Genomic DNA, 27,076 nt, shown 5'->3' on the forward strand with positions numbered 1-27,076 from the left:
AACACATGTGAGAAACATGTATCTGTAAAACGTTGGCTATTTACAAAGCCAGGCAACACTCCTGTTGTCCGCTTTGTGCCAATGCACTGTTCAGCTAAACCAATAGGGCTGTTAAATCATTAATTTAATTAATAAATTCTAAATCACATGGTTTTCACTTGACAGGAAGGACGAAAGAAGTGGAGTAGAAATTGTAGTAGAAGTAAATAATTTTCTGTGATGTGTTCAAGCATTTAAAGACACCCGAAATAAAACTAGTCAAGTAAAGTAGGTGTACTTAAGTAGCTTACATACTTCTTAGTTCAATTTATAATAATAATAATGATAATAATGATAAATAAAACGTGGTGCACAAGTAAATGGGGGCGGGTGTGATGATGCTGAGATGAAATGCTCTCCTCGTCCACCCACTCATCCAATCACAAAGTGCGATGGTAGAACGTCCGGTTCAGCCATGTTGTGGTTTTGAATGAGGAAGAAGCGGGAGATATTATTGTTCAACGAGTTTATATACAATTTATAGCCGCGTTGAGGATATATAAAAGACCTGGGCCGTGACTCAAAATGATAGCCGTTTCTGCGAACGCGTTAGTTGCGACTTATCGCATTCCTGCTGGAATTTAAACACACTTTCATGAATTAGCCGTGTAGCTAACGGCGTTAGCTAGCACGGGAGTTAGCATAGCGTGCTAGCTTCACAGCTAGCCGTCTCTGAGCTAACTAGTTACAGTTAGTTGCGTTCGCGGAGAAGGAAAATTGTATTTGTGAGGAGTGTTATCGCTTGAAACAGCCCGAGCAAAGCTTCCCCAGTCGAATGAAGCGCGTTAGCTCAATTTGGTTTGGCTGCATTGACAGGTGAACTGAAATCGCTTAAAGCGGTTTATCTCGAAACCAGCGGCGTTTTCCCTAAAACTTTTGAGCCATGTTGAATAAAATTTACGAATGGATAGAAACGAGCTTTGCCAATCTGCGCAATGGTGTACCAGACGTAGAGCACTCTGATGCACACCGGGCACCGAGAGATGGCCACATGAGGAGGAAAAGACCGATTGAATGGTACGAGTATTATTCTTACCTGTAACTAAAAGCCCCGAATTATCCAATCAGTCAGAGTAACTGCTGTTCATGTGGGGGGCGCGGTTAATTTCTTTTTTTTTTTCTTTTCTTTTCTTATTTTGCGAAATTGTTGCTCTGTCATTAACCGAATACAATTTACCTGTTTGTTTGTTTGTTTTTTTAAGTTTGGACGATGGCAATAACCTTGACCAAGATGGCTTAATAATAAAGAAATCACGAATGGGTAATTGCAAAGTCACTCTTTGTAACATGTGTGGTGTGAGCATCTCTGCGGATACGGTCTGACTAACACTGATTTTCTGCAGGAGATCTAATTGATACAGTCAAGAGCGCAGCTGAAGGGGTTAAGAGTCACAGTTCCAGTGTGGCCACATGGATGAGGAACAATGTAAACCCTACCTTGAGAAATATACTTCCTACCTCCCCTGGTCCTCCACCTGGAGAGCCGCAGCCCTCAACATCAGCAGCAGTTTGGACACGGAGGCCGGTAAGAAATAACAAGTTTTGCCCTCACTGTAAACAGTGTCAAAACACATGTGACTTCTGTGTAAACTTGTGTGTGTGTTTTGGTTTAAGATCCTTGACAGGAATTCTCTGGATGAGACGTTTGCTGCACCCTCAACCACTTTGGAGTGGAAAACATCCAAATCAGGTAAAATTGCCACTTTGAAGCATGACGCACACTTTCACGTGATACGCCTCTCATATGCACTGATCTTTTTTTTTCACACTCCGTTACTTTGCTCACTAGCAAACTTGCTTTCAGTCCAGTTTAGTTTCTGGTAGTTTCCAGACTGGTTTCCTTTTGTTGTTTTTATTTCTAAATGTTTAGTTTGTCACGTAGACCAGTGCTAACTCAAAAATGCATGCACCACTGCCTCCTCATACACGCTGTACTAACAATTGTGACTAAACTGACAAAGACATTTCCTCCGAAATTTGTTATTTAAGTATAGTTTTTATTTCAGTTAACTAAAGAGGTATTTCCTGATAGTTTGAGTTTTGGTTAATTATAATATCCTTGGTCCTAACATCCATTGTGGGATCAAAAGTCTGCAGGCGGCAAGTGTGCATGAGTCCTACACATCGTGAGGTTCCCAAGACAAATGGACACTCGGTCATCTTGCCAACCTCCGTCGCCCCCAAAGTTCACCCCGCTCCACGGTTAGGAAGGCCCCTAAACCTCCGACCGCATGGAAGTCCAAGGTATTGTTTTGTTTTTTGTTGTTCTTTTTTTTCCAGTTTCACTTGCTGCTTCAACGATTTGTCTTTATAATATATGAATACTTGTCAATTCATGGTTTTTGACTATCACACTGTGTCTGCAGTTTGTTCGGTGGAACGGGTACCCCAAGCACCTCCTGCACCAGCATGTATGAGAAGACCTTTCCCATCAAAGTGATGCAGAGCCCAACACACAGCACCTCATCAGGCCGCTTGCACAGCACCAGGCCCCGCTGCACAGCTCAGGAGGTCAGACATCAGGCTAGACACCATTTAATTCCTTTAGACTCACGTGTTGTGTGAGTTTGTGTGTTAACTTTTGCGGCTGTTCTCCTCTGTCTTTGTCAGTCTGTCCGTGAGGAGGAGAAGGAGGTCTACAGGCAGCTTCTGACCATGGTCTCAGCCGGTCAGTCGTCTTTCCTTCACAACGGCAGCTCACACACCATTGTGAGGTCACACAGAGATTTGTACGTATGCAAACTGATTAACTGTAGATGCCATACTGCTGTAACTGTAGATTTTACTTGCATAAAATTAGCAAAGATTTGTATGTGCCTGTCTCACATTGCAAAGAGTATCCCAACAGTCAGTTTCTCCACTGGACTGTGTCTTATCGTCTCATACCTTCACTGTGTCAACAGCACCAGCTTCCTCACAACCAGCCGCAGACTGCTACATTTGCCTTCCCCAGCTGGGTCAGCAGCAGGAGGTACTTCAGAGGGACCCAGCAGCCCACCCAGTCCCAGAGGGGTTTCTAGTCAGTCCTCCAGCAACCTCCCCAGCCCGGCCGCTGCCTCCAGCAAGCCAGGGATCCAGACGTGGTCTCTGGACGCAGACCTCAGCTCCAGCAGAGCAGCTACTCTCACATCAGTTCCTTCCCCATCAGCTCTGCAGGATAACTCCTCTCAGGACACACAGTCATCAGGCAAGACACTTTGGTGGACATTTAATAGAAGCATTCACAAACATTTAGTATTTCCTTCCGTGGTGTAATGTCTTCGTCTTTTCCTGCAGCTCATGATGGTGACTCTGTAATTATTGTAAATGAACAAAAAGGCAAAAAGCAAGACAGCCCAAGGTGGGTTTTTTTTAATCACTCTTTTGTTAACTAGTGGTGTAAATAGATATACAGTAGATTACAGTCAGCTAATAGTAACTTTATATTTTTACAAAAAATGTATACATTTTTAACAATATTTCTATTGTTACAGTGTGCCATGTTTCCAAGCTGAGTTGTGGATCAAAGAATTGTAAGTACACTTATTTAATGAAGTATTTAATAATCTGATTCACTCATGTTATGTTTGAACAAAGCAAAGAGAAAACACGTATTTGTTTCCCTGCAGGACTAGTATGTATGACTCTCGGGCAAGAGAGAGACGGAGACAGATAGAAGAACAGGAGGCTCTGGCTGCCCAACTGCTACGACAGGTGAGTGCTCACCTCTGAAGTCCTCTTAAACTTCAGCTTTATCTTATTATTGAATTAATGTCATGCGATTTGTGGTTCTCAGCGCCTGTCAGAAGAGGGGCCACGTAGGCCAGATGTGGAGGTTCATGTGCGAGTTCCTTTGGAGAAGGAGGTTCCTTTGGCTTATGTGATAGAAGAACCCAAGGCTTTGGAAGAGAAACCGGAATTCCCTGAACTCACAGAGGTGTGGTTGGTCATTTTATCTTAATTTATTAGCAGATTTAGACGACACACTCTCGCAGAGAAGATTTATATACTCCTAAAATTTGTCTTCGGTCTGTTTAAAAAGTAAAAATTCAACTGAATGGGGCTTTGATGTGTGTTTGTTGATTTTATGTTAAATTAATTCTAACATAACGTGCTTTATACTGTTTATGTTAAGCGAAAATACCACCACTCTTTTTGCTTCTGTAAGATCAGATATTGGTTAAACAAAAATATTCAAATTAATGCAGTATTACATGTCCTGGCTCTTTTCATTTCTGATTTGTTGTATTATGTTATTTTTTTTGTTTTTTTTAATCAATCCCATGTATAAAATATGGATTAACATGGCATTTCCTGAATTGTGCTGTCTCTCTCTCTTAAGGAAATGGAGGCTGAGGTGAATAGAGTTCTGAGAGGGGGAAGTCCTCATGAAGTATTAAGTGAAGGTTTTGGTCTCAGCCTTACACGTAAAGATTTGCAAACCCTCAGCAACCTCAACTGGCTCAATGATGAAGTACGTACATATTCCGCTCAAGTTAGGGTCTATAATTAGACATGTGTATGAATCGTCAGTAAGCAATAACATTGACATTTGTTTGGTAACGCTCAGCCAGTCAATTCACGCTTCTCCTCGCTTCATTTTTCAGGTGATCAACTTTTACATGAACCTGCTGGTGGAGCGGAGTAAGGACCCCAACCTGCCCTCAGCCAACACTTTCAACACGTTTTTCTACCCCAAGCTGCGCAGCAGCGGCTACTCTGCTGTCCGCCGCTGGACAAAAAGGACAGACATCTTTTCTAAAGACATCCTGTTGGTTCCTGTCCACTTGGGGGTGCACTGGTGCCTCTCTGTAAGTCTGAATGGCCACAATTGTAGAAACGTGGAAGAACCAGTCTTGATTTTTCTGTTGTATTTTTCTCATTATGTTTATTTTATTTTTCTCAGGTGGTGGATTTCCGCAAAAAGGCCATCATGTACTTTGACTCTATGGGAGGAAACAATGATGAAGCCTGCAGGATATTGTTGTGAGTTCCTGCGTGAGATATATTTATTTGTCAAACAAGATGTATGTTTTGGGAACTAATTGTAAACTCCTAAATGATCAGAGTCATTCAAGTGTGTAAAAAAAATAATTAAAATTAAAATTAAAAATAAATTAATTTTATTTCCCCAGTGATTACCTGCAACAAGAAAGTAAGGACAAGAAGGGAAAAGAGCTGGATACCTCGGGCTGGACTCTGCACAGCAAAAAGCGCTGCGTAAGTCTGACACATGACCGCTGAAAGCATCGCCTCGTTTTTCTGAGTCCTCAAAACTATCAGCATTTAGGAACGCTCGGGGGAAATTCTAGTTAAAGTCCCTTGATAATGTTGTAGTTGTAGAAATGTAAAATAAAAATGCCATTTAGTCCAGTGTGAGCTAGTTCTGTTTAAGTATTGTTCTTGTAGTATTATGCACCCTTCAACTTCATTTAACATCTGCATTCCTCCTTTGCCCCTCAGGAAATCCCACAGCAGATGAATGGTAGCGACTGTGGGATGTTCACATGCAAATATGCAGACTACATTACCAAAGACAAGCCAATCACATTCACACAGGTAATTACAAACGGCATCGACAGACTAAATTCATCCATTACATCAGTATAGAGACCCGAACGGCTAACCCGTCTTTTCTCATCGACAGAAACACATGCCCTACTTCAGAAGAAGGATGGTTTGGGAGATCGTCAACCATAAGCTGTTGTGATGTTGGGATGATGATTGCGAACTGTGAGCTCACAGGTTGTTGAGCTTCGCTGCCCAGGAGGATCCACTGAGAGTAGTCCTTGGCGGTCAAGACGCGCACACCAGCTCCTCAGATCAGGAACCAGCTCTGCCAGTTTCCATCCACTAACGTCAAATGCGTCCTCAGCTGATATTGGCTGATGGGATGTTGCTGGAGCTCCAATCACTGCCTCCGAGTCTTCTTTACCAGTTCCTTGTTTTTTGTTTCGATGCATCCTCGGGAGCATCGTTACAGCAGCTGAAACACTGCGGATTTTGTATGGTCGTCCAGCCATAACCGTGTTTGAAATCACACTTGTGCTAAATCATACTCTGAGGTGCAATGTTTGTTTTTTTGTTGTTGTTTACATGCATATTTTATGCTGCATTGTTTTTTTTTTGTTTGTTTTTTTTATAACCATAATAATATTATATTTTGTAACTGCAAAGGAAAGACTGACATTGGAATGATATCTAGGTTCTCTTTTTTTTTTTCAGTGAGAAAAGGCTGCAGCTATTACAGTGATTATACTATTTTTTCAATTGGTTAATCCTTGTCAATACATCTAAAAAAAAAAAACTGAGAAGACTCCACCCATCATCATATTAAATCAAACCGGAAATGAGAAAATATTCACATCTGAGGAGCTAAAAACCAGAAATCTTTAAGTTAAGCAAATGTTGACATTTGTTAAGTAAAATGAAAAGAGGGATCAGTGTGTACAGAAATGGTTGCCAGTCATTATTTTTCTATTGATCATCAGTAAATATTTTGTTGCAGCTTTTTGGAATAACATGAACCAAACTTGACTCACGAAATTTGTTTGATTAAAACGCACAAGTCTTCACTTCGTGTGACGTCGCCTCAGAGTATGATTTACAGTGAATATACAGTGCTGTCTTATTAAGACACTTGCAAGTGTAACAGAACAGTTACACCCACAACGCAGCAGGTTAATAAAAAAATTGCCATTTTCTTCTAATTCATTAGTCTTGATAAGATTGTAAATTAAGGCTCAAAGTCTATTTTATGTATTTCAAAGTTCGAACTTTTTGTTCATTGGTAACTTTTTTGGCATATTCAGTATATTTTGAACTTTGTACATACTAAAAACATATTCAGCCTACAGTGTAATATACTTTTTTTTAAATGTATTTCCTATCTATTTTATCTAGTTTCAAGTCTGTTTTAGAAATAAATTCTTGTATTGTGGCAGCTGTTTGTGTGTGGAAATCAGTTTGTTATGAGACGGTCACATTCGATAAACGTCCGGGAACCTGAGGGTGTCTCTTTTACACAACAAAACAACACGTGTTGGAAAAAAGCACATGAGTCACTGTGGAAAAAAACAAGAGATTTATTTAAAAAAAAAAAAAAATGGCAAAATCAAACAAAGTTCGGAAGGAAAAGAAAGGACTGCATCATGGCACAAACATTTACTGAGGAGAGGTTGTTTGATGCGCCAAACAAACAGAAAACTTCACGGATGCTGTCGAACATGAGTTGCAAACTGACCCCATATGTGACTTGATATATCGAATGACCCTTCAGCTGAAAGATTTCTAAATTTAAAAAAAAAAAAAAATAGCAGCAATAATCTCAATTATCCACCACTCAGTTTTTTCTTCAACATTACGGATGAAAATAATGGAATGACAATGGAAAACAAAGTAGGGACTTTAATGTTTCTTTTCTTCATAGGTCTGTGTTCAGAGTAGTTTGATAAACATCTTCAACATTTGCAGTGCATGAAAACGATTCCAGTCAGAGGACGAGCCCAACAAAACTTGAGTAGCACTTCACGATCCCTTCCAGTGACAGCTAAGGCATTTCTGTGAAGTCGGAAAAAAAAAGGTTTTGTGGTTCAAGAGAAGAAAACCGCTTCAATTGCTCGAAAAGGGAAACAACAAACACAACAAGGCGGGACTCAAAATGTAACAGGAGCTGGATGGAATGGTGAAATTACATCTTTGACAAGATAAAAATCCAACCTGCCATATTATTATTATTATTCTTTTTTTTCTTTTTCTTTTTTAGAGTTTGTACATTTACTACAAGTCTATTAACATCATTTTGGTATGAAACAGTTCCCTTTTTATGTAGCAATTTTACGAACAATTAAAGAACCAAGGATGCACGTGTTAGAAAGCAAATCTATTTCAAACAGAAGATAAAAGCCAGGTGAGCCAGGATGTGAGGTGGAACGATGAGGTGATCATCATCCCATGAGGTGTCTCTTGGATATTTGTAGTATTGCATTTGTGAAGATAATAAATTAATTGCATAGATCGTCAGACCTTGGGCGTGTTTTCCGAACATTGGACGGAATAGTTAAAGGATTTGGACACAGTACCAGCTGTGAACAGCCACGAGACCTACTGTAGTTGGTTATTGCCTGTGAAACCTTGTACACAAACTGAATCTACATCGCTCTGGCAGGGATGAGGTAAGTCAAGGTTTTGAACATAGAGTTCTCTTGAGTTGATCCCAAATGCTCGGGGTACAACCGTGTAACAATGCATCTGAACCTAGCATAAAGATTTCAACCATGAACAGGAGTCGACGTTTAATAAAGTGCCAGCATCGGTGACACGGACAGAACTGAAATGTCGTTTCAAAAAATATTAAAGCCTCTTTGACATCAACACTGAAAACCTGTATGCAAATGTACAAAAACAAAAATCACAATTTCAAAACAAACAAAGAAGAGTTTCTATTTCTCACTACGTGAAGCACACAACATGCTATCAAAAATAAAACACAAGCTTCTTTGCAAAATAGGATCAATCTTAAAAGTATTTAAGCAAAATTTAAAAAAAACAAAAAACAAAAAAACAAAGGAAACCTTTAAATAACAAATGTAAAAAAAAAAAACGTGAAGGTGAAAACCAGAAATGCAGATGTAGATGCAGACATGCAGCCCTACTGGCCCTAATAATCCATCTAAATAGTGTTTTCTGGAGATATAACAGGGCAGAGCCGTGCTTTACCAATTGATCTCCAGGTCTATGTAATAAGAACTTCACACACTTTAATAACAACATCTAATTCTTGCTTCAGAAAATACACGTTTTTTTTTTTAATTATTATTATTATTATTTTGGTGGAGATTCAGCTTCCCTTTTCTGTAAAAGGAAAACAAGAGCAACACATTAACCGCTGTGCTCGGACCATTTGGTAAAATGTAGTTATTAAAATAAGAGAAGCATCGCTTCACATATAAAATGGAAATCTAAAGAAAAGCCTGAACACATTTAAATCTCTTATTTACAGGCAGCTCTGTGTGAGAGGTGATCCCTGTTAAGCAACTTTGGATTTTTATCGTTGTGGAGCAGCTCAACCAATATTTAGAACTCTCTCATAGTAATAATAATATTAATAACATCTGGAATGCTTTAAATCTCTTTTAAAGACGTCTTCTCTGTGAAGTCTGTCACCTACGACAAATGTTTTTCTCTTCTTTATAATCTTCTGATTGTCTGAAGCTTTTCGGCGAGATTGTTGGAACTAGAAATTATTTGAGAGCCAAAACGAGACCACACCAGACGAGGTCTCCTATATATATATATATATATATATATATGTATATATATATTTACCTGACTAATCCCTGTCAGCACCATATCTGTTAGTATGTAATCAGTTTGTCTTTACTCAAATAGTCGCATCGATCAAACCAGAACACATGAAGTTAGAATCACACCAACATGAAGAATTATGTACAAAAAAAAGGCAGGTTTAAAGTCTGAAGGTATCATACAAATAAAAAAAACAAAAAGGAAGAAAAAAAGACATAAAAACATCATATTTTACAAAAAAGCCAAAACAGAAGATGACAAAATAAAAAAAAAACAAAAATAAAAAAAGAAAGAAAGAAAGGTCGTGCTGAAATGTCCTCCTCCTGGTTTCATTCTAGCTCTCCGGAGTAACTTCAGAAAAGAAAGTAAAAAAAAAACAAAAAAACAATGAAATGTGTAGTGTGTATGTGTGTGTCACAATAGATGCTCCTTGTTCTGTTTTTCCATTCCCCCACTCCCTGCTACGCTCCAGCTTGTCTTGTTTGGAGTAAAAGAGTTTGCTTTAAAATATAGAAAATATCTATTTCCTTTCGTGTGTGTGTGTGTGTGAATGTTTGTATGTCCTTTCCTAGGAACAGCACGTGTTCCTCCCGAGTCTCTGGTGCCTTAGATGCAGAGTCACTGCGCTGAGTTTCAGCACTTGGGCCCTTTGAGAGTCACACCGGCTCCAGAGGAAAATCTGCCACAGGGCGACAACACCAGGAAGTTAGAAAACAAGAGCTGCTCTGCTGCTCGGGGCTCTGTCCTTTCCAGGCGGACCGCAGCAAGAGAAAAAACGGTTACAGAGACACAGACCGGCAACAATCGAAAACCCACCTCTTCACTTGTTATGCTGGTAAGAGTAGGTTGTGTGTTCCGTGGGCGTCTCTATGGCAACAGGTTGTTGGACGGCACTTTCCTGAGAGAGCGAAAGAGGGGGCAGAGAGAGGCAGCGAGGATTAAATGTGCCGTTTGATGCATCATTTTAAAGTTAAACTGTTCTAGTGGGAGGAAAACACAAGTCATTACCTCAACTGAGATGTTGGTGGCAGGCACTTGGGTGAACTGGGGTATGTAGGTCCCCTGCATAGATGTGTTTGCAGGCATATACTAAGAATGGAAATGATAAGTTCATTGGACATGACAGCTAGAATGGCAAAAAAAAAAACTCTTAAATAAAGCTGCACTAGAGATTTGTGTCTTGCATTACACCTGCCGTTATCAGACCAGAAACTCGTCTATGTGTATATTGGAAAACTTTTCTGTGCAGTTTTGGGTGAGTGTAACTGGATCTTTCGGAAAACTCAATCCAGACTGAAGATAGCCAGAAAGTGTGTCTGCAGTGTAGACAGGGGAAACATCAGTGTGCGCACCAAGATTCTGTGTCGCCAAGAAGATGCTGCTTTTATTTGCTACATATAAAATAGATTTACAGCACAATGAAACGATTTTTTTTTCGCTTATCCTTGCTTAGCCATGATACGGTCCCCCGGCTCCTGTCTAAAGGGCCCAGCTTTGGCAGCGTGGCGGTCCTGAATCACCAACTCTCTGAGCAGTCACCCAAAGCCTACCGTGTGGTGATCGGCAAAGACGTGCTGGTGCTAACTTTGCTGACAGGACTTCTAACATGTTTACACATAAGTGTGCACTTACCATTCCACTACTTAAGGGACAGAGGCGTTAGAATGTGTCACACACCTTTGCCGTTGCTGGTATCGCACAGAACTGGATGTTTGTTTCTGGCTTCTGATGAGCTGTGACATGTTTTTAGGCCTATTTCCCTTCCGTGTTGGTTTACTAAACTCTTGACTCAAGTTTAAATTTTTGTGTTTTTGCACGGATTGATATTTTCATACAGGGCCTGTGTGTAATGGATTTAAAAAAAAAAAAAAAAAATAGCAGAAAACGTGTGTGGAGGAAAGGGAATAACCCACACAATTCTTATCCTCTTAATGTACTGTTGATAAAAGTGTGTTTATGTCCAACTGGAGGATATGATATGTCAGATCCTCTGACTGGAGCAGACACTGAGATCAAATCTACTCTCGGTTTTTACAAATCCATCAGGTGCTGGCTCTTATGTTCTATAGCTACGTTGTAATTTAGTTCTGTAAACTCTGCCATGAGAATGTCCTCCAGGATTAATGAGGTTCTGTCTCCTTATCAACAGTTTAGTGTACATGAGGGATTTCTGTGCTAATCGCCAGCTATCGCTTGGACTCGCACATCTGTCGGGTTGTTTAGTGGTGAAGTATCGGCGGCAACTCGACGTTAAGCGACTTGCACTTTACATACCGTGCCACTGCTGCCCATGGAGAGGTGGCTGAGCTGCTGCGTGAGGGGCCCCATCATTGAGGTTGGCTGGATGGACATGGTGTGGTCCATTCCCGGTGACAGGACTGTTCCCTGTGGGGGAAAAAAAAAATAAAAAATGCAACGGCATCAGCTCTCAGGACTAAGACACTGCTGATAAGAGGCAGAGAGCGCTGACGGCAGACTGTTAAAAGGTTCTGGGCACAACCAAAACAGGAAGATGGAGCTTTCAGATTTAAGACACTCACTGTGGGCGGCATGATGTACGACTGGTGATGTATCCAGGATGGGTTGTGTACCTGGTGGAACAACAGAGACAAAACAGATAACATAAATATCTACGAATCAAAATGAAATCTTCAAAATCTATTCAGAAAATAGCAAAGGCAATAAATGCAGCATTCTGTGTTTATAATAAACTTTAAAAAAAATCACACAGATCTCAAGAGTTTGACAGCACGAAAGTACCTGATAGGTGGACACGGGTGAATGCATGTACGGGGACAGAGAGGTTGGCCCAATCATCCGATTGGGTGCGATGCTGTATGGAGAGGAGTAGAATCTGAAGAAGAAAAAGAAGAAGACACAACCATATTAGCAACCACGCCATAACCATACTTCAGCTGGCTACGGAGACTGGCTTCAATAGTCGCACTGACCCGTTCTGTAAGGCTGTGGTGGGGTCATAGGTGAGAGTCATTCCTCCCTGGAGCAATTAAAAAAACACACAAATAAGTATGTAATTATGGGGAGAAAAACAGCCTTAATCGAGTAAAAATAAATAATCATAAATAAACTCACAGTCTCCCCGTCTCTCGTCCAGGGCCGACCGTTCTGCAGATATTTTCCTTGGCTCTGGCGCTTCTTCTGGCCTCCGTCAGCAAATTTACACAGCAAGGGTTCGGGAGGCACTGGAGAAGGGATTTTGGAAATAACAGAATATCATAAAAGAGTTACGTAAAAGTGTTTGGATAGGATCGTTTCATTAAACTAGCAATTTGATAAAAAGACACTGTGTACAGATAAAATTATGTCAATAAAAAATCTCACCTGGAACTCCCGGTGGGGTCTTGATATATTTTCCATTAAAATGTTGAATAATGGCCTCACATTTCTCTGTTGACTCCATCCTGTAGTAAAAAAATAAATAAATATTACATGATCGTTCAAACATTTTAGTTTTCTACCTGTAATGGCCACCAGAGGGCTCACCTACCATGACTATTATTGAAAAGTTGATTTCAGTTTCATTTCAGGCTTTCTCATTGCGTAATTTCAAAGAACACTTAACAGCCTGCGACTAAATCGCTCCTACCTGGCAAAGCCCACTCCTCGGCTGGTTCCGTTGGCGTCACGCAGGATGCGCGTGGATATGGCCTGGCTGAAGGGCTTCAGCATGTTCTCCAGCTCCTGCTCGTCCATGGACAGCGGCAGGTTGGAGATGTACAGGTTGGTGGGGTCCTGCTCCTGTTGCTGACCGGAGAGAAGCCAGGGGGAGGATTCATGAATGAGGATGTGACGCAGACAGGTTTCTTTGTTTCCCTCGTGAAAGAAAGACAGCCACGGCACGATCGCACCCAAGAGCCCTCCAAAAAACACTGGGGCTTGGGTATATTAAAACGTGCTGCCGATGGTATGTGAGAACTTCCACATGCTTTCGCCATGAAGACAAACAGTTAAAGGGTGGACGGTCTGGATTTAAAGGTGGGGTTCATTTTGGCCTTGTGTCAGGAAGTGAAAAGAGACGTTCAGTGATGCTGGAGATCAGATGAACTTGCTGAACTTCTGAACTGTTCAGCCGAACTTCTCTCCCATTTTATTTCTATTAATCACGTAAACATGAAGCTCTCACTCCACCACGACACACACACCTGCAATAGCTGTGTGCACAGAACAGACAACAAAGCAAATCCACATTATGAACTCTCTCACATCCCATCACTCATGTTATTACCAAAAGAGCAGAAAGGAGGCCATTGTGCTAGAGCAGCCTCTTAAGAGGATGAAAGTGCACGGTTCAGGTAATGCGATATCAAAGCATAATTACATCTTATATCGCCCTCCATCCCTGGATGATCTAAAATGTGCTCTCTCTCTCTCTCTCTCTCTATCTCGGTGGACAGAGAGCAGAGCTGTGGCATTTCGTATAAAGACCTTTAGAAGCAATCTGGAGAACATCTAGAGCTGCTATCATCTCGCCACAAGGCAAACATTATCTGCCTCTTCCCTAGAACATGGTAATAATACGTCGCTTGCATACAAGCAGCCGTAATGATGTGGTAATCCTGACCTTGAATGCGGGCGCAGAGGCTGGCTCGGCCCGCTTTTACGAATCAAGAGAAAATGCGCAGCTTTTTCTAAATCTGAGTTCGAAGACATCCGAAGGTAACTCACAAAGTTCAGCGTGTTTTACCTCCTGCTTTTACACTGTTTTGAAGTGTTTTTATTTCTTTTTTTTTTTGCTCCACTCAAACAAATTTCAATTGACCAGCGGTATCTTGTCAGATAACCGATCTGTATCGCCCTCCAACCATTATGCATATTCATTATCTCCGAGTGCAGATGTGATTAAAAACCTGTAAATGCAGCGTGAGTTAATTTCCATCCCATGAATAATGCATGTGCAATTGCTGCGACCTGTGATGAAGGTGATTTCTCCCCCCCCCCCTTCCTCAGCACGCGCTGACGAGGAAGCGAGAACCCAGGAGACTGAGCAGAGGAGACCTGCTGTGGATCTCAACTGTGAATGAGTCAGAATGAGTCAGAGAGAAATCTGACGCAAGCGCGAGCCTAGTTGTAAACTCAGACTGAAGGGGTGAGTGAAATCGAGTTATTCCGTGAGCGAGAAGCCGTATGAATGTCAGTGATCCAGCTTAACGGGAGATCAGCTTTCCCAGGGTGTTGGTAGCGTGCGTGCCTGTGACTCTGTGTCATAATCCAGTTCAGGCAAGGCCGCTAAAGTGCATGTGGGATTGTCAAGTGTGCTGTGTGTGTGTGTGTGCGTACTTGTGTGTTGACAGGGCGGGTGGCTGGGCACTGTGCCTCGCTGACTGGGGAGCTGCTCAGACACTGAGTCAGATGCCACCAGAGAGAACAGGCGGGTCCTTTGTGCAGGGAGCTCAGAGAGCAGGCCCTGGGACATGCTCCCTAAACACCGTCACCGCTATGAACACACATGTACCTGTGTGCATCTGTGGACTCCTGTTTGTGCGCAGACATATTCTGCCGCGCATAAATGCCCGTAAAGATTTGAGCATACACTCCTACAGCGCACTGTGCAGCATACCCAAAATAAACCGAGAGGCAAAAACTGGCTCATTTAAGAACGGATGAGGAGAAGAAGGCAAGACAGAGAGAGAGCATGGGAAGAAAATTGCAAGACTCTATGGAAGCCATGGAACAATCCTTCCAAGAATTACAGTTCTTAGAAATGAACCTAACCAACCATCCACTGACACCTACACTGGGGTTTCTTCTTACCTTGGCCATCTGAGCCTGCACTCCACCGGCCTTCAGCGCTGTCACCGCCTTCTGAGCCGAGGCTGGACTGTCAAAGTCAACAAAGCCATAGCCTGCAGGGACCAAGACACACACACACACACACAGGCAGATGTAAAAAGTTGTGACACCGAGATACAGTATGTATACCGCGCAACCCATAAAGGACTCATAGCGTTTGAATCCGAGGAGACAGCCTCCGACAGGGGCCGTGCCTTCCAATGGAGGTCAGATGAAGAGTCACACAACAGCGGCCACATTATGTCACACAATACACACCTGTTAGGAAGGTGCAATGCGAAGCTTAACGCACAGTGCGCTCCTGGCAACTTAAGGGGCTCATACGTGCAGTCTTACCACAGATTCAAACTGGAGCGGAGACGAGAAACTAGCGGAAACCAGTGATGTGAAAGTGACAGTGAATACATTATCTGCCGAGGATGTTAAGTTACTGAGCAACATCTCCGTGAACTGACAAAAAGCACAACCCAACAAAAGTGGAAAGTGCAAGCCGCAGAACATTAATTTCACATTTTCGCTAAATTAATTTCATGGAGTTCAAATGATACAACACAATCATAGTTCAATTTACAGTGTTTCCTTTTCTCGCTGTGGACGCTGGCATTTTATTCAACATCAACCTGCTGCACAGTTACTTTCGGCCAGCTTTGCACCTCACCTTTGCATTTGTTGGTTGTCTTGTCCAAGATGGCCTTGGTGGATACGATTTTTCCATATCTGAAAAACAACGAGGTTAACACTGCTGTATCATCCCTGCATAATTACATTCAATATCAGGACTGCAATTATGCTGAAGCGTGGAGGTGTCCCTCCAAACTTAATGCACCTGTGGTTATAATGCACCTGACACACACGACGCAGTGACACTGAATACAATTACATGGCCTCCGCTAATAAATTGTATGTATGCGGGAATCTCTGCGAGAGGATTATTCAAATGTCCTGTGGGATTCTGCGGGCGAGCTAGGACTATGGATTTCCTATACAGGATCTGATTCATTCCAGCTCGCACACAAATGTCAATAGCGATCATACGTCAAGGGGAACCCAACATGATGTGACAGTTTGATAAAAACAAATATCTGCGGCATTTTCAGAGTGCATTTCCCAAGGCACTGTCAACGCATTACCTACCCAGCTTTTAGCACTGCAGATGCATAGGGCAGCACCTGACTTGGGGAAAATGATTCTGTGCAGCAGTGTCTATCAGGTCCCATCTCTCCAGGCATGTGCATGCAGTGTAATCTGATATGCCTCTCCTTGGCTGTCCTGTCCAATGCTGGCTCCCAGCCACTCTCTCATTCTACTAACCAGCTTTTCTCTAGGCAACCAGCCACCCTCCGCTGGGTCTTAGTGCCTCCCATGGTGCACTCCCATTTTCACCCAGTGACACTGCACCACTGCCTCATTTTACCTGAGCCGGTGAAATCACTTTCAAAACGCATTTGGCTGATAAGGATTAGGCGATAGCCTGCTAAAATGTGTAATCTGCTGGATTACTCCCAACTGGAAATGAAACTATAGCTACTTTCACTTTAGGCAAAGAAACCCTTGGTTTGTTGCTATTCCTTTAACAATGTGGTTTCAGGCTACCTGTGAAGATAATCAACTGAAGATCTGATTGGAGAAAATGCTCTCGTTTGGTTGGTATGGCAGCATATTTTACTAAAATATACAGTACACTACACACAGTTCAATACAGATTGATGTAGGAAGACCTATCAGTCATTACTACTCGGAACCCCAAAATTAACCATGGAATACACTCCACTTATCCTACATGGCTGTAGACTAACTTTTATTTTGAACTGTATTAACAGTTATATGTGTTTTTAAATGAGATACAATTAAAAACGTTATAGTTTTTTATCCTCTCCACGTTTTCTGCCACCACCACCACCACCACCACGTGTAGGTTAACTGGGGGTCCGTTGTATTATGCATTTGACCTCCTGTAAAACGTTAATATTTTAAAGAGCCTTTCTGTTCCTAAGCCATAAAATGCCACTAACTGGACTGGATGGATGCAACAACATTATCCTCTTCCTATATTTGCATATTCGCCGTCATCCAGCCGGGTCAGCCACTTCACATTATACCACATTATAGCTGTGAGCTCTGCTTGCTGCGTTAACACAGTGGAGTCACTAAATTGTGCTCAGAGGTCTTGGTCTTCGTGATGCGGAGTGAAAAGACGGGCTCGGGAGTTCGGCGAAGTGTGAGACAGCGCAGCATACACAGACCGGCCCGGCGTCCATTCACGGCCAACCACCAGAAAGAGACCGGAGGGGGGGACGGGGGACGGAGCACAGGCGAGGCAAACCAGAGAGAACTGCAGGGCCCGGAGATGGAGATCCGACCCCCATCCCCTCTTCTCACTCCGCGCGCAGTCCATCGCAAAGCTTGCATACAACAACTCTCTGTGTGGGGGAGGGGAGCTTTGAGAGCGCCGTGCCCTGACAGCGTGCACACATTTACTGTTCAAACTTGAGTAAAGTAAGGCCGATTGCCTCCGTGAGTTGTCCTCCTGCTGCTTTACATCCTCATCTAGGAGCTTTTCTCCCTGTTAACTATTATTGGACACGAGATCCGCTTTCAGTGCTGTTTAACTGAAAATCACATTGCACCTAATGTGCTCCGCTAAAAGGCAAATTTCATGCAGTGATTTTATCTGCTCTGTAAAAGCAGAAATATGAGAACTACCCCCACAGAACACCACCTGACACACAAACCCTGAACTCCATTCACTCCTCCCCCTCTGATTCTCTCCATCCTCCCCCCACCCCCCATGCCATTGCCCTTGTTTGTCTTTCCCTTTCCCCTGGGCTCGCCGTTTCCTGTAGGGTTGGGCAGCCTCATGTGAGCCATATCTTCCAGACAGCTGTAAAATAGCAGGCCTCACCCTCCCTCTCTGCCGTATTCAATCTCTCCTAGCCCCCTTTCCCTCTCTTTCCCTCACTCCTCTCCTCCGCTCTTCTGGTTCTCATCACTAGGCTCCAGAATTCAATTAAGTAAAAGCAGATCATTCGTCTCAGCCCTGCGTGTTTTGATGTCTTCCTCTGAAGGCCTAACAAACATATCACATGGATTGCGTGACGCCGTTGTTTGATGTCAGACTACATGCGGCCCACAACAGAGTTTTCAAAGACTTGCACTCACAACATGAGCAACATGGTGCGGTATTTATAGTGTACTATTAATCTGGAATGGCAGCGTCCCATTGTGACAATATTGTATTGAAGACTAAAGGAAAACTAACTCAAAAAAAGGTGAAAAGTTTAAAAGGGAACAAGAAAAACATAAAGGGGAGAGTGGCCTGAGACATGGAGACTAAACATTCCCTACTTTGAAGTCTGTGCTTATTGTACCTGTGCCAAACTGAAAGATCTTAGTTTTCAACTCCACTTGTTGTTGTTTTTGCCACAAAGTCGCTACAAGATACGTCTTTCAAATGCATGCATGAAAAAGTGTCCTCGTCTGCACGACATAAATACCCAGTAAGGGTGTAAGGAAGCCATCCATCTGCTGTATTTGCCCATGAAGACATTCAAACCATCCAGCCTTTCAGCACGCCATCATCCATCACTCGGTTCTATCGTAATCTACTCTGCCTTTTACCGGGTCCATGCCGGCAGCAGACTGCCGGAGATATTTATTGGGTGTGGTGCGAGCAGACGTTTGAAGCAATTGGTTTTTTGGGTGACTTACGGCTGACAGAGTTTGACCAGATCCTGGTCTGTGGTTCCTGGGTGGAGGCCACGGATATAAAGGTTGGTTTTGCTCAGCTGCTCTCCCCCACTGCTGCTGCCATTGCTGATGGTGGTGCCATTGCTGCTGTTGTTGCTGTTGGGGCTTGGAGGGGCCATCTGATGGTTGGAGGAGGACACATATGTCTGCTGTGGAACAAAAAGAAGAGCATAGTGATATGTTGAATGGTGCCGTCGTACACAAAGCAGACACGCTTTTAGGCACATGAAATCGGATGCATGCCGTGATGTCGTGGCTGAGTGGATATGAAGCAGCAATTCAGCCAGATGGGGCCGGAGAGGTAGAGCCAGGATATCAATAGCAATCTAATGCTTCCACAGATGAGATGAATAATTAAAATGAAAAACATTTTTCATGTGTTAAAAACATGTGAATGAAGTAAAACAATCAGTAGAAATATGCCACATCCCCAAAAAGCATGTTCTAGAACAACATGTTGGACCATAGCATGTGCACTGAGTGCAATATGCAAAACCATGCACTTATTCATACAAAGCGCTGAATGTACAGAAAGAACCTTTGCACACAATCGTGATACATAGACACTGTCTTACAGGCTCTGAATGCGCACATTAGCTGCGATGGGAATCATAAAAACACCAATTACGTGGTTACACAGATACTTCAAACTTTTATTATGAAATTAATCAAACTGTCGTAGTCTCCAGACTAGCAGCCGGAAGAAATCCTCCACTACGCAAGGTTTAGGCAGCAGACAAGTGAGCGGCGAATGTTTAATCTCATTCTGCACTGAAACAGTCAGGGCAATAGGCACTGAGATCTTTTACAAGGTGGCTACAAAACAAGGTATACCTGTTGCTTGCTCTACAAATACTGAACCCCTATAATTCCATTATATATATATTGATTTAGTTAAGTATTAGATAAGGTATATAGGTATAGAGAGAAGCAGCGTTTGGACAGTGGGGATCACTGGTTCAGTCCACTTTATATCTTGAGCAAGCATCTAACCCACCCCCAAACTGCACCCCTGGCGCCTTGCATGGCTGCCCACTGCTCCAAGTCTGCTCAATGTGCAGGGATTAAAGGCAGAGGACAACTTCCTTGTAGGTGTGCACATTTATACATGGCAAATAAAGTCTGTTTGACAAACTGTTGCATACATGAAAATTAAGCCTTACCTTCCTACCATCTTATGATGCCATGTGAGTTATTTTCTAAAAGCAAAAAAAAGATATTTGAACTACTGAACCGGGCTGGAATGACTGTGGCTGAACTCCACGCTGCTGCAACAGAGGATTTTATGTTGTGGCTTGAAGATAAAGGGGTTTTACTGGAAGTATTTGAAAATGTTCCAACCAGAACTGCTCATAGTGAAGATCTGTGGATTATCCACAGTAACCAAAACATTACTTCAGGAAAGATCGTTTTATACTGGACTTCATAAAATTAAAATTTCAGTGCCTGAGGCAGCACAAGCTATTGTTAAAAATCTCAAATCATGAACTAGCTCGGCGTGTCTTAATACGCCCGTTTTGCCTTAGTATGAAAGGAGGATAATGCAGAGCTTAAACAAACAGTGTTTTTAGCAGAGATAGCTTCATTAGTATCATATGAGGCGATGATGATACAACACAATTTATATGCGGAGACTTGTGCATGGAAAAGTTTCACTTTTGAGAAAGTATTTTTCACATTACAGATCAAAACCGAGCCTGTGGAATTAAAACTCATTCAGTTCTCGTGGCCCTGGTGTTGCTTCACTCCCAGCGCTGGAAGAGCAGGAAGTGTTTGATTAGTCGAGGTCAGCAGGTCAGGCCACGGAGAACAATGGGATGGCTTGTAGTGGTAAGCGAGTCCATAGAATTAGATTTTAATCCATTACCGTTTAATACTAAGACGGCTAATGTAGCTCAGTGTAAATGAGACAGATATATAATGTATGAGGCGAATGCACGATTAACTGGCTAGTTGTGAATGTGTTTCAATTAAGAGCGAGTCATTTTCCAGACATTTTCGCTGATCAATAGACAAACACAAGAAAATGGTAAAAAAAAATAAAAATAAAAAGTCCTTTATAGTGAATTCTCTGGGCTCCATAGATGATCAACGCACTCTTTAATTCAATCACAGCCAAAATGCAAATACTACAACACTAAGACGAGCCTTTATGTATCCACACTGTGATCATACGTCTGATGGAGTCATGTTTCCAGTATGATCCTGTTGTATATGCTGATGCTCAAACCAAGGCTCTATATTGGTTGAATCGTTACTCTGGAGACTGATCCGCCCCCACACCTAATGGCCCTGTTGGACACCAGAAGGTCACCACAGGGCCATTTGCTTATTAACAGAGAAGGGAGAAGGCGGACCTATCCATGATGTAACTATTTATATCAAAGGTAGTCAAATTAGAAATGCAAATAAGTCTTTGTTTTATAATAAAAAAAATATAGTTAAGAAAATTAGTACAGAGAAGCTAAACTGTGCTAAAGAAAATTTGACTGAACCACCACACATGCCTGGGCAGGAAGCAGGCTAAAAAAAAATCAAGCAGTCATGTGCAAACTAACAAACCACAACCAATCAGCTAATAGAGGTCCAACTAACTGTGTTTTAATTGGTCACGGGGCACATGAATGCTATGTTTGAAAGAAAGGTCAAGCAAAGGAGCTTCATTATGGTTGCTTTTACTATTTTTGTTTTGTTTCATAATTAGCCTTTAATTGCATCATCTTTCCTGCTGTATTAGTAGAAGTCAACTAGTTGATACCTGCGAAGGACTCAACAGGTTAGCTAACTGCTTTGCAGGCTCAAGGCCTTATTACCAAGAGAAAAGAAAAGTAGCCGTTAGCTATTTTTCCAGAGAGTACAATTAGCTACATTAGACACAAATGTCACATATTATACCCAATTTCACATTGACTAATGCTACTGAAATGCTTTTGACTGCTTTTGACATCGAGCCACATCTGACCTAGACAACCTGATAATAGACTACATACAGGAATACTGATTAGTATTATTGATACATGCTTGGTATGTGAGACAGTGACTGGAAATTGGAAATAGGAGCACAATTTTCTGTAGTACAAGAGCGACTTCAAACTCATATATACGAAAAGTGCTGCATGTGCTGCTGCCTGATGTGGAGTTAGCCTTCAGAACTTACCCTCTGTCCCACACTGACTCACAGAGCCCATTCATCTTCCTCTGCTTCTCTAATCCCCACCCTCCCCTCTTCTGTGGCATCAATAGTACACTGTTTGTTTTTCCACAATCACAACCTCTTCCTGTGCTTTCCCCCTGTATTCTCCATAGGTTGCCTGCGCAGGCTATCAGGAGGGATGCACCTGCACAGGCTTGGGGAGATAGGATCTGACGGAGGACCGAGACCGGGCCCGACTCTGGCTAGTGAGGCCTGTCTAATTGGGATCTGAGCTTGTTAGAGGGAAGTGCTAATCCCTCTCATGTGCTCTCCAGTCAGAAGGCATAGTGTCTCATTAGGACCGCTCTGCTAGAGTCTTTCTGAGAAAAGGGTGGTGGTGGTGGTGGTGTGTCACCTCCACATCTACTCCCCAGCTGCATCAGCTCCAGGTGTTTTCCCACCCATGTAAGGTAATGCCGTCGCATGAACACAACCAAATATAGTTGCACAAGAACACAGCTGCTATTTAGAATGAAAGATCAGATTCTTAAAAGTACACGACTGGGAATCACAAATTTCATTTTACTGCCTGTTAGGCCGCATGCCTCCTCGGACAATCAGTCTCTTAAACACGGCTTCTTACTTCTTTCCCTTTTATCCATTTATGGGCTTTCTTTACATTCATGTGTGAAGCACAAATGTTTGCGTTTCTCTCTTTGAAGTGGACACGGGATTGGGCTGAGTTCAAGAATAGAAATCATTCGAGTACAATCACGGAGACGCAAGCGTTCAGTGGGAATCCACTCTATCAGTTACAGGAAATGCACACCATAATCTAATTTACAACGGATGCACAAACACTGGATTAAAAAACACGAGGGCTTTGTTTTTACAATTTATATTAACAAGCAAACCCTATCTGCTTGGAAACGTGATGGTCCGTTGCTATCGGCCAGTCTGTACGGAGAAGCTGGAAATGTGTACAGTCCTATCAGATCATGCAGCTATCGCTGTAGAAAGACAAATTGTCTCTTTGTGTTATTATTATAGATGTGAAAGAGGCGTAACTACGGTAAGTGGCCTACAGCGGTGTGCAGCCGAAGACTGATGAGGTGATTACAGTCGGAGGGAGCAGAGGTGACGCCTGCAGGGAGTACAGGTGACTCAAGGACTTTCGTCACTGGAGAGAGGACCAGGAGCGTTAAGTGCGGCAGGATGTTTGCATTTGAGTCTGTAGTAATAGCAGAGATGTGAAGCCGGGCAGTCTGGCGGCTGAATGCTACATCTGTCTGGCAACACAAACGTTAAGAGGAGCATCTTAGAGAAACTCATCATCGGGGCTTCTCATTTAATTTAATCTTCATCCCAGTATAATGGGCACAAAAGGCTCTTTGGAAAGAACCAGTGATTATTCAAACAAAATGTATTTTGCAACTCATTAAAACGCGACGCCTCCCATTTCCGTACAATAGCAAGTAAATGATGCACAAGTGAGATGTTAAAATCGTAAACATGGCTGTTTATCTTCATCCTATGATATGTTGCAGACAGTAATCTCTTAAACGTGGAGTCCTACCTGCTTGGTAAATGAAAGCTTAACAGGCACAGTGGAAAAGATCATAGTATCACAGACCCAGTCTCCTTCTATTAAATTTTTGCAGCTGCGGGCAAAAAGAAAAAAAAAATGCCTGAGAAAATGTGGAAGGTGGGACGAACCAAATAAGAAAAGTGATGAAAGCCCTTAACGTCCTGCGGCTCATAGGTGAGACCTCCTTGTTCTGCTTCCCCTGACTGACTGCCTGCAGTTTCCTCTTGACGCTCAGAACAGAAATCAAGGTATGTGAAGCACACAGGGGAGAAAGAAAACAAGACGGAGAGTTAATCGAAAGCAGAGGAGAGGAGGGGGTGTCTCTTAATCCCTTTCTTTTCTCCGCCCTTTTGCTCGTAGTAAATGACACAGAGCAGGGGTTACCACTTGACGCTGGATTTACAAGTCTCCCCTCTGTGTGCCTTTGGCGCTCTAACAATGTGAAATGTGTAAAAAAAAAAAAAAAAAAAAAAAAAAAAAAAGTGTGTGCATGTCTTCTTTCAAGAAAAAAGGTCTGAGTAGGGTCCCTCTTGAAGTGAGCACATTGTCTGAATCTGGGATTCCAGGAATTCCAGGTCATTAATCTGAGCAATCTGAATTCCTTCCAGCCGTGAGGCAGGAAAGGGAAAGACGTAGGGAAGATGCGTCAGCTTCATTGGTAATTTAAGTAAGGCTGAATATCAGACATCAATATTATAAATATTTAAAATGCCATTCAAATCCTGTTCAAGGCACAGTCTGGCATTTTTTAAAAAAAAACAAATCCACAATCAGCACAAAAAATGCCCCAGATCTCTGACATTAATAACAGGTTGCACTGTTCCTCCATAATCCACTACTTTCTGTTTGTCCCAGAATTTAAACTAAGAAAAAAAATGACATGCACTGGAAAAAGGTGACTGGAGATAGATCACAGTGTCACTCCATGAATTATTCATTTCAGCTAGCAAGGTAATCAATATTAAACCTTATACGTGTTTCCACTCCTGTTTCACTGTACCCTACAACTGATCTGCAGACCTCATAAAGTTCAGACATTTCAGTCTGAATCAGCCTCAGTACGCGGGCTCTGTAACTTTCCTCTTTTTCTGTAGTGCCATTGCAAACCCTCTCAGTAATCATTGGTAAGACTGGAGGGGTGGGGCATATTGGTACGCGTAAAAGAGGAAAAAAAACTTTACAAACTTGTGGTTAATTCAATGAAAACATCACATAAGCGCAGACACCGAAAGCTCGGTCCCGACGAATTCACATAAAAGTCCAACATGATCAGCCTTTGCTGGCTTATTCGAAGCCCTTACGCGCTCCCAAGCCACATTTGTGAGCCGTATAGTCTACTGTGTGCAGGCTCGGTGTAGGAAGAGAGCGGCGACCGCATCCGAACAAACGAAAGCAAACTGTTCTCGTAATCCACGGGCAACAATGTAACGGGCCCCGGGGGATTCCCGGTTTGTAACTGTGTAACGACGGCATCGCAAAATAAAAAAAATAAAAGCCGAAAACAAATGTGGCAACAGCAAGTAACCGTCGCCTGTGATCCACTTTCAAGGACACTGCAGCTTAAACAGCCGAGCAGCTTTTAACTGGAGAGGCACAGCTCTCGAACAAGACCGCATCGAGTAGAAATTAGTCACTTTGAGAAAAGACGGGGTAAGAAGTGGGCTGCGGCGCCCTCGTTTACCTTCTTGTTGCTTTTGCTGGGGTAGGCGTTGTAGGGGTTGATTCCTGTCCTTGGCGGCACAGAGAGCAGCATTTTTACGCGGCGCTGTGTCCGGAGGAGCGAGAGCGGAGAGCCAAGGCAGTCAGCTGACGTCAGCCAGGGAAATTCAGCCAGGAACAGCGGTAGTGATTGGAGTCGCTCTTCCCAGCACTCTCGTGTACTCCGCTCACTGCACTGAACTGGACCGTATGTGTGTGCGTACGTGCGTGTGTGTGCGCGCGCGCGTTAGATCTGACTTCTTCTCGGGGTGTCGAGATGCGATCCACTCAAGCACCCTCACAAGCAACACATATTCACTCGGGGGATGTGTGCCTGACAGACATTTTTGCTCGCAGCATCAGCCCTCATTCTATCACACACCAAATGATATGGAGAAGAAACACATCGCTGCCTGTTCTCTAAAGTCTCACCTGGGTAAAAGTAAAAAAATAAAAAATAAAAAAAAGTATCTGCCATATAAAGTCAGAAAGAAAGTGGTATCAGGAGATTTTGTTTAAAATCCTGTTGCTCCCTCAGTCACATCCTGGCTCCTATTGATTTAGCAGCTGATTAAAATGAGCTTCGGTTCAAGAGGCTGTAATGCATGAGAAGTAAGGAGGAATATTCCACTATTAGTAGGAAGTGGTGACTCACTGCTGTGTGACCTGGTTTAACTTTTACTGTGACAAGTTTTGAAAAGTTAATTTCCATCCTCTAACTCTTCCAGAAATGATGATTGCAATTACCAGCATGTTGTCTGACTCGGTGGTGAGTTTAAAAGACCAATATCTACAAAACACAGCACAGTGTTCATAATTAAACGCGATTTCAATAAAGATTCCAATAAATTATTATTATTCGTGGGTTATTATGTCTGTGAAGTCCACAAAACAAAGCTAAACACAAATGCCCTGATGTACAGTTATATGCAGCTGAGTGAAAGTTGGCAGCACTTCCTGGTTCTCTCATCTTTGCCATCTATTTGCTTTGTTGTGGTGAAATTTATCTCGCAAGTCGCCCTTCTTTTCTCTGTTTTTGCCTCCATCGTGTAGTTCCAAGTCTCTCCCAGCAACATTCATTCAACTTAAAATCCCTCCAGCGTGATGAGCCCTCTCCAAAAAGATTAACGTAGGTCCCGTTCACCTGATACTGCCTGGAGATGAAAGCGCAATGATCAAAATGTCACTTCCTCGTCTTCTTATCTGGGTCACCGTCGCCGATGGTGACCTCAGAATGACTTCCACATAGAAGGTAACGTTACTATTACACCACTGTCTCCTCAGTGAACGGGTTACTCTTGTAAATACAGAATAGATTTATGAAAATGTCACTGAAAAATTATAATTGTGGCAACATTTTCTACACATTCATCTTGCAGTAGTCACAGTTAGGTTCCTTACTAAGAAACTGCAGATGAAAGGAAATGTAAACAGTGTTATATAAGTAAATCAATGATTTATTTTCAGTGTGAGTGTGAAAGTAGGTCTCTTCTGCAAATATATCCGAAATTTACGCCTTTGACGCAGCTGGAGCTAGTACTAATTTCCACATTTGTGGCCCATATTTAAAAATAACTCCTGATACTTTGTATTTTTTTTTCTTTTATCAGTTTCACTTTTTGACTGTTCAGATCTTAGAAAAAAAAAACTTCTTTGTATCAACAGGAGTTGCTGGGTCACTACATCTCTTCATCCTTTTTGCCGTCTTGTTCCCCCTTGACTGATCGGCCTTCAAGTCTGTCGAAAACATTGTTCGCTCGATCGTGCAGCGTCTT

The 27,076-nt window shown here is 42.5% G+C and overlaps 2 protein-coding genes across 4 annotated transcripts; one reads left to right on the top strand and one right to left on the bottom strand.

The window, feature by feature from the left end:
* The first annotated feature begins 435 nt into the window (after positions 1 to 435).
* senp1 (SUMO specific peptidase 1) lies at positions 436 to 6,593 on the top strand. Its single transcript, XM_047590278.1, has 18 exons — positions 436 to 1,056; positions 1,242 to 1,300; positions 1,383 to 1,564; positions 1,654 to 1,729; positions 2,130 to 2,283; positions 2,406 to 2,550; positions 2,650 to 2,768; positions 2,943 to 3,226; positions 3,316 to 3,379; positions 3,513 to 3,551; positions 3,648 to 3,732; positions 3,815 to 3,955; positions 4,361 to 4,492; positions 4,626 to 4,829; positions 4,925 to 5,004; positions 5,154 to 5,238; positions 5,482 to 5,577; positions 5,666 to 6,593. Exons 1-18 carry the CDS (start codon positions 923 to 925, stop codon positions 5,726 to 5,728), a joined length of 2,142 nt encoding a protein of 713 aa, XP_047446234.1. The 5' UTR covers positions 436 to 922; the 3' UTR covers positions 5,729 to 6,593.
* A 486-nt stretch (positions 6,594 to 7,079) lies between these two features.
* Positions 7,080 to 25,829, bottom strand: rbms2b (RNA binding motif, single stranded interacting protein 2b). 3 transcript variants are annotated; one of them, XM_047590297.1, is made up of 14 exons: positions 25,285 to 25,829; positions 18,844 to 19,028; positions 15,794 to 15,852; positions 15,097 to 15,188; positions 12,932 to 13,089; positions 12,667 to 12,746; positions 12,418 to 12,527; positions 12,276 to 12,322; positions 12,085 to 12,178; positions 11,865 to 11,915; positions 11,599 to 11,709; positions 10,333 to 10,413; positions 10,141 to 10,222; positions 7,080 to 10,003 (listed from the first exon to the last, which is right to left on the bottom strand). In XM_047590297.1, exons 1-13 carry the CDS (start codon positions 25,354 to 25,356, stop codon positions 10,145 to 10,147), a joined length of 1,218 nt encoding a protein of 405 aa, XP_047446253.1. In that variant the 5' UTR covers positions 25,357 to 25,829; the 3' UTR covers positions 7,080 to 10,003; positions 10,141 to 10,144. The 3 variants fall into 3 exon arrangements, with proteins under 3 accessions (XP_047446253.1, XP_047446244.1, XP_047446262.1); XM_047590288.1 differs by having other exon boundaries at positions 18,844 to 19,031; positions 25,285 to 25,826; XM_047590306.1 differs by lacking the exon at positions 10,333 to 10,413 and having other exon boundaries at positions 18,844 to 19,031; positions 25,285 to 25,827.
* Between the last annotated feature and the right edge of the window lie 1,247 nt (positions 25,830 to 27,076).

This window comes from Mugil cephalus, chromosome 1 (genome assembly GCF_022458985.1).
Source record: "Mugil cephalus isolate CIBA_MC_2020 chromosome 1, CIBA_Mcephalus_1.1, whole genome shotgun sequence".
Classification (NCBI taxonomy): domain Eukaryota; kingdom Metazoa; phylum Chordata; class Actinopteri; order Mugiliformes; family Mugilidae; genus Mugil; species Mugil cephalus.